General features: G+C 43.5%; 1 protein-coding gene across 2 annotated transcripts in view; it reads left to right on the top strand.

Annotated features, from left to right (window-relative positions):
• The window catches only part of OXSR1 (oxidative stress responsive kinase 1), an 87,081-nt gene extending 77,650 nt beyond the window's left edge, over window positions 1-9,431 (top strand). For both annotated transcript variants that reach the window (XM_040246217.1, XM_040246218.1), the window contains 5 exons: window positions 401-465; window positions 2,753-2,805; window positions 4,794-4,862; window positions 6,260-6,324; window positions 6,727-9,431. In XM_040246217.1, the coding sequence (XP_040102151.1) occupies window positions 401-465; window positions 2,753-2,805; window positions 4,794-4,862; window positions 6,260-6,324; window positions 6,727-6,801 (327 nt within the window). In that variant the 3' untranslated portion in view covers window positions 6,802-9,431. The remainder of the gene's footprint in view (window positions 1-400; window positions 466-2,752; window positions 2,806-4,793; window positions 4,863-6,259; window positions 6,325-6,726) is intronic.
• The last annotated feature ends 3,293 nt before the right edge of the window (window positions 9,432-12,724 follow it).

Here is a 12,724-nt window from a genome sequence, read left to right as displayed (position 1 = left end):
TGGTTTCCTGAGCAGCAGCCAGTTTAGGCCTTATTACAGATGTGTGGCCAATGGCAGGTTTTTTAAAGGGAAAAACCCAGTGTCTTGTTCTTCACTCTTATAGAGGGGAACAGAGGTCTGAAAAACCCAGAATTTTAATTGAAATGTGACTGTGTATGGCATTTCATGTAGGTTTGACAATGATCTTTCCAATTGTGTTTGACTCAGACTGACATTCAGCTATTGCTGCTGCCTTAGGGTGCATGTCCTCCCACAGCAGGGAGTCCTGGGGACTAGGATGCCCACACCTGGAGATGAAGAAAATTGCTGCCACGTGGACGATTCATCTCTTAGACGAGCATCAGTCACCACCACACTCAATACTCCAGGCAATGACTTTATACCTTTCAATGCTTTTTAGGCTCTGTCTTCAGGAGCAGGTTCACAAGAAACCAAGATCCCAATCAGTCTAGTACTAAGATTACGGTAAGTAAGACATTTTGTTGTTGTTCTTTTCTGAATACTCTGAATGTGCTGATTTCTCTTTGGAAGTTACTCCTCCTTCTCATAATGCATGCCGGAGAGTAACTGGATAGAACTGTGTGTGTTTGCTCTCGGGTGTATTATTTCCCTCAGATATAACAGCAGTAGTGTGAGGATCTGAGTTACCATTGACTCATTCTTCTTTCCACATGTGAATTCCTAGTCATCTCAGTATGACCATAATTAGAGCAGAAGCAGCAAGACCTATTTGGGGAATGTTCTGGGGTTTTTTTGAACTAATTATTTATTTTTTGGAGAGGTGGTTAAAATTCAGATTTTTATTTATTTTTTTGAACTTTTTATTTTGTATTGGGGTATATAGCCAATTAACAATGTTGTGATAATTTCAGATGAACAGCAAAGGGACTCAGCCATATGTATACATGGACGTGCCCTTTCCCCAAACCACCCTCTCCCATGCAGGCTGCTACATAACATTGAGCAGAGTTCCCTATGCTATACAATAAGTCCTTGTTAGTTATCCATTTTAAATATAGCAGTATGTCCATGTCAGTCCCAAACTCTGTTAATTGTCCCTTTGGAAAATGTTTTGATTTTACCACTAGGAGCAATGAAATTATGCCATAAACGTGAAGAAAGCAGATTTGGCTACCTTTTCTTTACCTGGACCCAAATAGTTCTGAATCATACAATGTCTTGGTAATTTCATCCTATTTTAATTATGTACAAAGAATACTACTTGTCTGTTTTAAAAATTTTGTTTTAAAATCTTAGATCAGTTAATAGAGACTATGAAATATTACTTGACATATGCTTCAGAAGGGGAGAGGATGGTTGTAAGTGGTGCAGTTAGCTTTTTGAAGGGTGGTTTTTAATGGACCGTGTTCCAGACTTGTTTATGGAAGAGGAGACTGGAGTCTTATTCTCACTGATGAAGACTTTGAAGTTCAGTTTAGCATATTGTTATCTTTGAAGGTGTTTGTACTTGGCATGACAGTCACATCACAAAAGTGATACTGAACATTTGACAATTTTACTCATCTTTCAGAAAGAATAGATTGAACAATTACATATTAAGCAGACTAAGTCCAGCACTATTAGCTATTGTGCTAAGATACTGAGAAACGAGAAAATGAAGTGCAATAATCAAGTCTGTGTTAGAAGTTGGTTTTCATTATGTACTTAACTGAACTAGCATAGCTAAAAGCAAGTCTTAGTGGTAGATACGCAGCGACGTGTAAGTCCATGTAGACAAGTGCAGAGAGGCAGTGAGAGGGAGAAAATCCCTGTTGGGCAGGCTGTGTTGGATTTGGGGAGCTGTGCTATAAGCACGGTTTCAGTAGCATCAAGCATATGACAGATAGACCTAAGCCCTCCACATCATTTAGATAAAATGGATTTGGGTCCTAAGTGATCAGGCACGTCTGCCTTTATACATGGTATTCTAATTTCTCCATCTTTAATCAGAACCTCCAGGGAGCTTGGTTAATCTCAGTACTTGGTGTGGTGAGCGATCACTGTAACTATCCCTTGTCAGTCACATTTTAATCTCTGGAGCCTTCTACTAACTCTCCTGCCAGTACGGACCCCATTCCTGTCCCCGTCTTCTCTCCATTCCCAAAGCCTTCCTGTCCATTGCTATTGCTAAGTCACTTCAGTCGTGTCCGACTCCGTGCAACCCCATAGACGGCAGCCCACCAGGCTCCCCCATCCCTGGGATTCTCCATTACATCCTATCTAAAAAAACTGGTATTTCTAAAGTTTCTCCTCATTATCCCAATCTGTATATTCTTTATCCTTCTCCTCTGAACCCCTGTGGAATTGAGGGCACATCACATATTTCATTCTGTGAGTCTGCTCAGACTGATCCCCAGTGGTGGGCAAGGTGCTGTCTTCAGCAGAGGGCTGTGGGGGGCAGGAGTGGAGATAAGGAAGAAAAGAGCCGCCTCTGTCATTTTAGTCACACCTCCCTGTGCTCTTTCATAGATTCCTCTTAGTTTAATACGGTCATCTTGTTGGGTGTAAGGATGAGAGTGGGCATATATTGACCAGTGAAGGACATAGATTAAAAGAGTTGTAGAACAGTTATTAATAAATGATCACTCTGAGTTGTTTGCTCTGAGCCCTCGGTATGAGCTCATTAGGACAGATCATCTGGTCTTTGGGACAGAAAGATCTTTCTCTTGGCATAGCTTTCCTGGTATATGTAGGCAGACTCTGAATGTATAAATTCAGAAATTTATTTTACACATTTTGTTTTCTTTCATAGGAATTCAAAAAAAGAACTAAATGATATTCGATTTGAATTTACTCCTGGGAGAGGTGAGGCATCAAAATCAAAACATTGAAAACAAAATAACTGCTCATTTGTCATTTGAAGAAAATGTGTGTGAATTTTCTGTCCTTTAGGTATATTTTCCTCTTAAAGGGTGATAAAAATGTTCCTGGCCTAAAGGTTGGGGGTACGTGTGAATAAAATAGAAACGCAGTTTTTTTTTTGTTTTTGCTTTACAACTACCTAATTTAGAAAGTATAATACAAGCGGTAGTAAATATAGCTCCAGTTTACTATGGCAGACGTTGCACTAAGCAGCATCTCATTAAATTTTCAAAATGGCCCCTGCTGCTGCTAAGTCACTTCAGTCGTGTCCGACTCTGTGTGACCCCATGGAGGGCAACCCACCAGGCTCCCCCGTCCCTGGGATTCTCCAGGCAAGAACACTGGAGTGGGTTGCCATTTCCTTCTCCAATGCATGAAAGTGAAAAGTCAAAGTGAAGTCGCTCAGTCGTGTCCGACCCTCAGCGACCCCATGGACTATAGCCTACCAGGCTCCTCCGTCCATGGGATTTTCCAGGCAGGAGTACTGGAGTGGGGTACCATTGCCTTCTCCTAAAATGGCCCCTAAGGAAAGATTATTGTCCCCATTGCATAGATGATGAAATTAAGGTTTAGAGAGAGTGAAGTAACTGGTTACAGTTCCCACAGCTGAGAAGAGGTGTAGCTGGACTTCAGACTCAGATCTGCCAGTGTGCCAAATTCCATCTCTTATTACTGAGCATGTTTGTACTTGACAGTAAGGAAACAGCAAGGCTTCCAGTCCCCTCCTTCCCAGCTGAAGCCGAGCCCCATCACGCATAGTTTCTGTCCATGAACTTCTCCCAGGGACAAGGTTTATAATTTTCTTTCTTACCTTTGTTACTCAGAATTCGTATTTGCAAAATGGCTCACAGCTATTGGGTATCTGTCCTGTGTGCCAGGCTCAGTCTGTTCGCTGCCTCAGTCTCATGAGCAGCTCACTGAAGTGCCGAGAACGTGAGAACAAATGCACATGTACAGAGATGTATCTGATTTCTGTCCTAAAGCCAGGCAGAGTCGCTCTTTAAGGTCCTCATTCACATCACTGGTCCTCGGCCCAAGTACGTGCACAGCCCCTCCCCAGAGGTCCTCTCGTTCCCTATGAGGGCTTAGTGCTCAGGCCTTGGGAAGGAGTCAGTTAGAGACGAGGTTAATTGATGGTACTCTCTCCTCCTCTGTTTAGTTTCTAGTTGTATGCCCACAGACTGTATGTATTCAGATAGTACAACCTGGGATGACTGGATGTGAAGGAAAGCCTACCAGAATACAGAAGAAAATGATTTTAGGGGAAAAAAAAAAGAATAAAAAAAAACTAGGAGTGTGATCCCCAAAGAAAAGTGATTAAAATTTGTTTTCTTAAGGTTTAATTGAAGGGAATACCCTAGTGATCCAGTGGTTAAGATTCAACACTTTTACCCCCAAGGGCACACATTCAATCCCTAGTCAGGGAAATAACCCACAAACCTCTCAGTCTGGCAAAAAAAAAAAAAAAGATTTAATTGGGACTAAATCATTCTGTGTTATTATCCCAGGAGGTGTGCCACACATCATCACATCCCCAAGCTCACAGGGCTGGGTCCAAGGTTGCCCTCAGCCTAGCAGTTTCTTCTGCAGCATCACTGTCAGGCGCTCTGCTGACAAAGGCAAGATCCCATCTAAGGCATGCCATCATTAGAATGTTATCTTTACACTGAGCTGATACTTGCCATCTGGTTGATTGATCCAGGTTCTGTCCTCTAGCTCGACCTCTGATAGTCCCTCACTTGAGATAATCCTAGTGGTAGGAAAAACCTTTGTGTGGAAGAAGGCACACACACACACCCCACCCCCACCACCACCTTGGGTCTCTGGATTTAGCAGCTAGCTTTAGTCTGGCCGTGCCAGCACCTGCTTTGGAAGTTAGCAGGGACATGCATGCACAAGAAAATGGAGCACTTTCTTCTTTGTCTTTGCAGATACAGCAGAGGGTGTCTCTCAGGAACTCATTTCTGCCGGCCTTGTCGATGGAAGGGATTTAGTCATAGGTAACTACTTTGTGCTCTGCCCTTGTGCCCTTGTCTCTCTGCCTATATCCTTAGGATATAGAAAATCAGGCCTTGATTCTACTGAGTAGGTCAAATGGTTCTAGGAATGGTTCTTGCCTTTGATGAAATAGATGTTGGGGAAAGTTCCTTCCTTACAAAAAAGAAAAATCTGACTTCTGAATTTGCTTTGTTACCCCCAGTGATAGTGAGTGAAAGCTTACCCCGGTCTCTGGGAGACCATAGAAATGATGACAGAAGTCACAAGTTAGAGTAAGCTTGGCCATATCTAATCCATTATGGAGGATGCACTCTCTCCTTGGGCAGCCAAGAGGTAAGAAAAAAATCATCATAGATTTAGTCCTAAAAAAAAAGCAGGAAGTAAGAACAGGCACAGTAACAGGCACAGTCAGGCCACAGGTACATGTTTCTGAAGGAACAGACTATGATGTAGGACAAGTCAGCAGACTTTTAAAGGGTTAGATAATAGTTTAGGCCTTGTGAACCATGATTACTTTACAATATTGTAGTGGTTTTTGCCATACATTGACATGAATCAGCCATGGGTGTACATGTGTTCCCCATCCTGAACCCACCTCCCTCCCCATCCCATCCCTTAGGGTCATCCCAGTGCACCAGCCCTGGGCACCCTGTCTCATGCATCAAACCTGGACTGGCCATCTATTTCACATATGATAATATACATGTTTCAATGCTATTCTCTCAAATCATCCCACTCTTGCCTTCTCCCACAAAGTCCAAAAGTCTGTTCTTTACATCTGTGTATCTTTTGCTGTCTCACATATAAGGTCATTGTTACCATCTTTCTAAATTCCATATATATGCGTTAGTATACTGTATTGGTGTTTTTCTTTCTGGCTTACTTTACTCTGTATAATAGGCTCCAGTTTCATCCACCTCATTAGAACTGATTCAAATGCATTCTTTTTAATAGCTGAGTAATATTCCTTTGTGTATATGTACCACAGCTTTCTTATCCATTTGTCTGCCGATGGACATCTAGATTGCTTCCATGTCCTGGCTGTTATAAACAGTGCTGCGATGAACATTGGGGTACACGTTTCTCTGTCATTTTTATACATAGTTGGCTGATTCCCATTCTAGAGCTTTCTGGCCCGTGAATAGGCAAGTCTTAAACTGGAGTGTTGTTCCTTAGTTAATATGGCAACTTAAAGAAAGTTAATTTGACAATGGTAAGATTTATTTGTGCTACTTGGACTTGTATTTTAAAACACCTCTTGTTTAGGGAGCAATTTATCTTTCTGCTTACATTTGGATTGTATGTAGGAGATTGTGAACTACTGTTTAAGTTGTTAACATATGGTTAAAATGTGGATTTACGTAACTTCTCATTACTTTCTCTGTTTTTATGATTATAGTGGCAGCTAATTTGCAGAAGATTGTGGAAGAACCCCAGTCAAATCGATCTGTCACCTTCAAACTGGTATTCATCCCTTCTTTCTTGTTAAACTGTCTCACTTTTACATACCAGCAGCCTCTGCAGACCAGCTTCCATATTCCCTGAGTGATGAGAACAATCAAGTCTGGTGATTGTTTAGCCTCCCCATGCCCTGGGCTGATGTCTCTCTTCATTGGCCTCCCTTCCCCGCTCCCTTCCAGGAAGGCTCCTACCCAAGGCCCTCAACTGTTTATTCTCAAAACAGATTGTCAGGCTGACTCCCACTTTGTACCTAGACTCCACCTGCATCTTTATCTGCCTCCTGTTTGTATCCCAGGGACCTTTCCCCAACTTCCCTCTCTCCCACAATCTCCATGTCAGTTTTAATTATTACCTGCAGGTTTTTTTTGTGAATAACCACAGCTTCTCATTTTGTTTGGTTCTTAGGCATCCGGTGTCGAAGGCTCAGATATTCCTGATGATGGTAAACTAATAGGATTTGCCCAGCTCAGCATCAGCTAAAACACAGCCCTGGAAGAGGCAGCCGAAGGAGATTCCACACATGCGTGTCTCTGTTGCTTCTGTTGGCCTAAACCCACTACTGCCAAAGAACCCAGCAACAAACCTCCCAGCTAGGAGCTTTAAAGGTCTTTCTTTTATGTTTTTCCTGCCATCATCCCTGCTTTTTCCCACAGGGAAAGAAAAGTTGGATCACCAGTGGCCACCATCCCTTTTAAAGAGTTCCGTTAGAAAACTTACTGCACGCATCCCCCGTCTTCCTCCATCTAAGAAGTGGCCCGGGTCCCTAAGGCCCAGGAGGGAGGTCTATCAGCTCATCTTGCCTTACTCCAGTGATGGCGCTGGGTGGAAAGTAGCAGCTCTATTGGGCTTCCTCATCCTGCTTGTTCTCCCACACCGGACGGGACGTGGGCATCTTGGGATGTCTCTTTACCACTGAAGTAGCAATTAAAAGTTGATTGTTCAGCTGGAGCCCAGAGAATTTAGTTTAGTGATTTTTTTTTTGTTTTGTATCTGATATGAATTCTAGCAACCTTCATTAGGAAAAAGCACAGCCTCAGAAGGAGGCAACCTAAACTATGTTCTTGTTTTGTTGATGATGTTTCTAAGCGTTTTGCTGAAGCTGCTCTCAGGCACCCCTCTTCATTACTTGCTCCAGAAAGGGTTGCTCGCCTTAACTTCAGCTGGTGCAAAACATCTGACTGTAATCGAACTTCAGCCATCGGACCCTTCAAAGCGGAACTTTGGACTGTTTTTAGGGAAAAAAATCACGTAACGGCTTATTAAACAAGAGTAACCCCAGCAGTGGTGTTTTGAACAGGAAAAAATCATAACTCATATCAGTGTGGAAGTATTTATTTCAAATCTTAAACAACTGAAGAAAAACTGCTCCTTGATCCTCCCATGAAAATCAATTTGCCTGGTCTCCGAGTCATGAGGAAATGCAAGGCTGAGATTTCTACAGCAATAAAGGAGACTTGCCCTAGGCCAAAGAGGCCTGCCTTCTGCCCCCTCTCCTGCACTGACCCTTAAGAGGGGCTCCACACTTCTGTGTGCTGAACCTGACCCAAGATGGAACGTGAAACCACATGTGCCGTGACTTTTAGGATTTATGAGTAGACAGTGTTCATTTGATTTTCTACAGAAATAATATAAATTATTCTTTAGGTTTAAAAAAGAGCACTCGTAATGCAATATGTGAATCACCAGTGGGGTTGATTTTTCTTTTTTTCCTACTGTTTCACAGTCAGCCTTTATCTAACTGCAGATTATCCCTAACAAGTTTTACAAATGAAAGAGATCTTCAATCTGGCCTTAAAACAACACAAAAAGATAGGCTTTGGCCCCATGGAAAGAGGAGAGCTGCCTCTTACAGAATCAGTCGATCCCTTTCTATCTTTGTTGGTCTGTGAATAACAAGATTGCTTTACCTAGTTTTATTTTGGAGCACCTCTGAAATCTTTCCCCACAACTGACTTGTTATAGTTTTAATTTCATTCTGAGCTCGTAGTTTTAACCTTGGGCTTTCTTCACCGGCCCTGGATACAAAGGCATGTTGGGAAAGGGGTGGGTGTTGGAGAGGAAGGGCGGGGATGGTTTGGGGTGAGAGGGTTGAGAGGAAAGTAGATCAGAGGATCAGATGCCAGAGTCCTGGCAGGATTGGTGAAAGGAGGGAGCCAGTTGAGCCTAGAGACAGAAGATGGATCAGCTTGATGGACAGATGCTTAGCTTTTCTTTTTTCTTTTCTTAGAAGAGAGTTGAGGGGGAAAGGACAGGAAGGTAGGAATAAGTTTATGGAAAAGATGTAGTGTCCCCTTTGGCACAAGAGTAGGGCTTACCTTAGAGTCTGTATTTTCGTTTCAAGTAAGCCCTTCATAGTCTGCTTATTTCTGAATCCAGAGGGTAGTGGCATCACTCTATTCTAGTTTTTTTTTGGAGGTGATCAAAAGCCCAGGCTGGAAGTAAGCAGCAGCCCATCTCCTTGTTCAGTTTCTCCTGCTGGCCATTACCTGTGAGCTGCAGTGGGACAGGCATGACCTTTGAACTGAAGTGGGCTGGGGCTTTCTCTTTCTTTTCCATCCATCTTTTGCCCTGCTGGGGATTAGGAGCCAGACACCAAGCCCCAGGACAGTGTTAGTTCTTCTGCATGATGTATGGTGGACTCCCTTTGCTGTCGTGTGCAGTGATGCTGAAAAGAAACGAGTGAACAGAAACTTCGCAGGTGAGACAGCACGTGACCTAGTGAGCAATCTCGCTCCTTCCTGGGAGTGGTGGTCCAGGATACACCTCTCCCCCTAGATCCTAGGATCTCCTGGGTCCTGGGGTAGGGACTAACTCAGCACAAGGTAACATGTGCCAATGCTATTTGTAAAACGTATGGTCTTTCTAAATGATTCATGGATTTGTTTGGGATTTTTTGCTTAAGTTGTGAACCAGATCCTAGAGCCAGCTGACACTCTTAATAATCTGGAGGACAGAATAATGGTGTATCAATAAATGGAGGTTCCTCCTTATGACATATGCTAGATTATGGAAGATGTAAAATATTTGACTTCCCCTTCTTTTTTTTTTTTTTGGACTTTGTACTTTGCTGCATGTTTCATTCATTTTTAATCAATAAAGAATAAATTGTCTGTGGTGGTGTAAGGATGCTTCACTTTGGTGACTGTTGATGGGAGCAGCAGGAAGAGAAAAGGTGTATTAATAAACAAAGTAAAGCCACTGTACAAATAGGGAAGCTGAAATCCCCAGAGAGAGAGATCTGCTCAGGGAAATTTGTTAGGGTGGCATAAAGAACTCCTCTCATTGACCTCTTCTGTTTACCTCTCCCCATGCTATTGGGCGAGCTAAAAATAACCAGATTCAAGTCCTTGGGAGTCCCTTGTGGAAAGTTCAGAGCAAGGCTGAACTTGTTCCGATTTCTCAGCCCTTCTTCACCTGCTGGGTAAGTAACTCCTGCCCCAGAAGTGGTATTTGAGCCTTGACAGGACTGCTTTGGGGTAGGTCCTGGTAATTCAGGGCTCAGGTCCTGGGACCTTGGGAATTGATGGTTATCATAGCTGATTGAATTTCTTTTTAAGGTAAACGGGTTGTGGAGACAGAGGAGGAGGTGCTGACTACTCAAAAGTGACCTTGGGGTGTGTGGAGGTCAGGGCGGGGCAAGAGTAAACAAAACCTCTCCACTTGCCCATCATCTTCAGCAAGATCAGGTCTTGTCCAGAAGCCGGGTTCCTCACCTCTGCCTACTCGTGGTAGCAATGCTCAGCGCCACAGTTCATGGATTCCTCCTGTGGATCAGCTCACCTACCCTACACGTTTTGTAGTTTTGTTTTTTTAAAGTAGACTTTTATCTTTCCAAGTAGTTTAATTTCACAGAAAAATTGAGCAGAAAGTATACAGCGTTTCCATATACCCCGTGGCCCCATGCAGGCACAGCCTCTCCTACTGTCAACATCCTGCCGCAGAGTGGTACATGTGTTGAATTGATAAGCTTACATTGGCTCTTCATTATCACCCAAAGTCCATAGTATACCTTCTAGTTCTCTTGCTGTTATATATTTTATGGGTTTGGACAAATGGATAATATGTAGCCATCATTATGATCTCACAGAGAATAGTCTTACTGTCCTACAAGTATGCAGCCTTTTCAGAACAGGGTTTTTTCACACAGTTATATGCATTTAAGGCTTCATGCTTTTTTGTGGTTTGATGGCTCATTTCTTTTCAGTGCTGACTAGTATTCCATGTCTGGATATACCACGGTTTATTAATCCATTCACTTGCTGTGTGCAAGTTTTGGCAGTTATGAGTAGAACTGCACTAAGCACCTTTGTGCATGTTTTTGTTAATATGTGTATATGAGTTTCAGCTCAGTTGAGGAAATACCAAGGAGCCCCCTGGCAGATTTTATGGTAAAAGGAGTCTTTTTCCTGGAAACCACCTACCATTCAAGGCGGCTATGGCATTTTGCATTCCCACCAGTGACTGAGAGTCGCTTTTGGTGCGTGTGCTCACAGGCACTCAGCGTTTTCACGGTTTGGGGTTTGGGCCATTCCACTAGATGCTTGGTGGTGTAAGTCTTTATTGAATTTGTTACAATATAGCTTCTGTTTTATGTTTTGGATTTTTTTTTTTTTTGGCCTCAAGGCATGTGAGATCTTAAACCTTCCTGACCAGGGATCAAACCCACATCCCCTGCATTGGAAGGCAAAGACTTAACCACTGGACCACTAGGGAAGTCCCTAAAGTACTTTTAAATAAAGGTATCTATATATTTTTTAGAATACTATTACACACTTAGAGACTATAGTATAAATATAACTTTCGTACTAGAAAACAAACTCACTTTATTGTGTCTAGGTATCCCAGCAGCATTTGTTGAAGAGACCATCTTTACTCCGTTGTACTGCCAGTGATCTTTTGTCAAAGATCCGTTGAATCTGTTTTTTCTGGGCTGTCTGTCCTGCTGGTCTATGTATGTGATCTTTTTGCCAGTACCGCACAGTGAGGTCAGGTGTTCCCAGTCCTGCACCTGTGTTCTCAAATACTGTGTTGACTGTCCTCAGACTTACCTGCCCTGAGCCTCCAAGCAGTCTGTCAATTACAGTCAAATTTTCTTACTGTGGTGCTGATTCCTGTGGAGTCTGAGTTTATGGATTTCTGCTCCAAAAAGTTAAAATTCTCTGTATTTAACTTTCTGGCTCCAATTTAAGGGATAGCAGTTTGCCCTGTGACCTCATCTCTGATGGATCGAAGAAGAATTGTTGATTTTTCAGTTTGTCCAGCTTTCTACCTGCTAGAACAAAGTGACAACTGCTAAGCTGTTTACATCCTGGACAAGAAACCAGAACTCCTACCACGTTTTTATTTACTAGAGTCGTTCTTAGCACTTCCCTGGTGGTCCAGTGGCTAAAACTCTTGAGTTCCTAATGCAAGGGGCCCAGGTTCCATCCCTGGTCAGGGACCTAGATCCCACATGCTGCAACCAAAGCTCCTGTGTGCTGCAAGACATGGAGCAGCCAAATAAACATTCAGAATCATTCTCAAATTTGGAAGAGATTTGAGACACCCTCCAGTGCATCCCTATAGGTGATGTCTGGGGAGTATTTTCCCCTCCTGCACCATATGTACAAACACCACCCTCTACCCCATGGGCAGATGATTGCCAGTGACTGTGTATCCATTCAAGTTACGCTACTCCAGTGATCAGAACGCTCTTCTCTTTGGTCTTAGCAGTGCCATTGACTGAGGACAGATGCAAGGAGAGGAAGAGGAGAGAGGCAGGCTGCAGGTTCTCCCTGAAGGGCTGGAAGCAGTCCTGTCCCACTCCACAGCCTCCCAGAAGACAGTGAGGGTGGCCAGACTGCTGGAGACGCCCTAGAGCAGCACATGTGCTGCCTGGGAGCTCATCCTCCCAGGTCAGCGAGACCACGCATCCCTGGGGCTCCAGTGTTCCTGGGAGGACTCCCGGCTGTGGGCTTTGAAGCATCGTGGGGAGCCTTTGGCAGACTGGTTGGGGTGGGAGAGGGGCAGGGTTAAGAGAACAAGTAATGTAATCAAAACCTTAGAACTGGGGGAACTGGGAGTGCAGTGAAACAGTGGAGTTTGGGGACCTGTAGTTAGAACTGTGGAAGGTCTTTGGTTGAATCTCACTCTCCTGTCAGAGCCTCCTCATCATTTATCTGTCTCTAGTTTAGAATCCTACACTAGGAAATGGAACAATCCTTAGAGACCATCTAGTTCGAACTTTCCTGTTACACAAATGTGGAAATTGAGGCCAGAGGGCTAGAAGGGGCAGACGGCGGATCACCATGAATCACTGGTGGAGTCCAAACTGCTACCTCCTAACCGCAGTCCCTTTGGAGTCTTAGAGCTGAAAGGACCACACAATCTTTTCCCTAATCAGGCTCCTCCTATCTCCACCTCA

This window comes from Oryx dammah, unplaced genomic scaffold (genome assembly GCF_014754425.2).
Source record: "Oryx dammah isolate SB20612 unplaced genomic scaffold, SCBI_Odam_1.1 HiC_scaffold_9, whole genome shotgun sequence".
Classification (NCBI taxonomy): Eukaryota; Metazoa; Chordata; class Mammalia; order Artiodactyla; family Bovidae; genus Oryx; species Oryx dammah.
The sequence above is the reverse complement of the archived record's forward strand: the minus strand, read 5'-3'. Positions and strand labels throughout refer to the sequence as shown.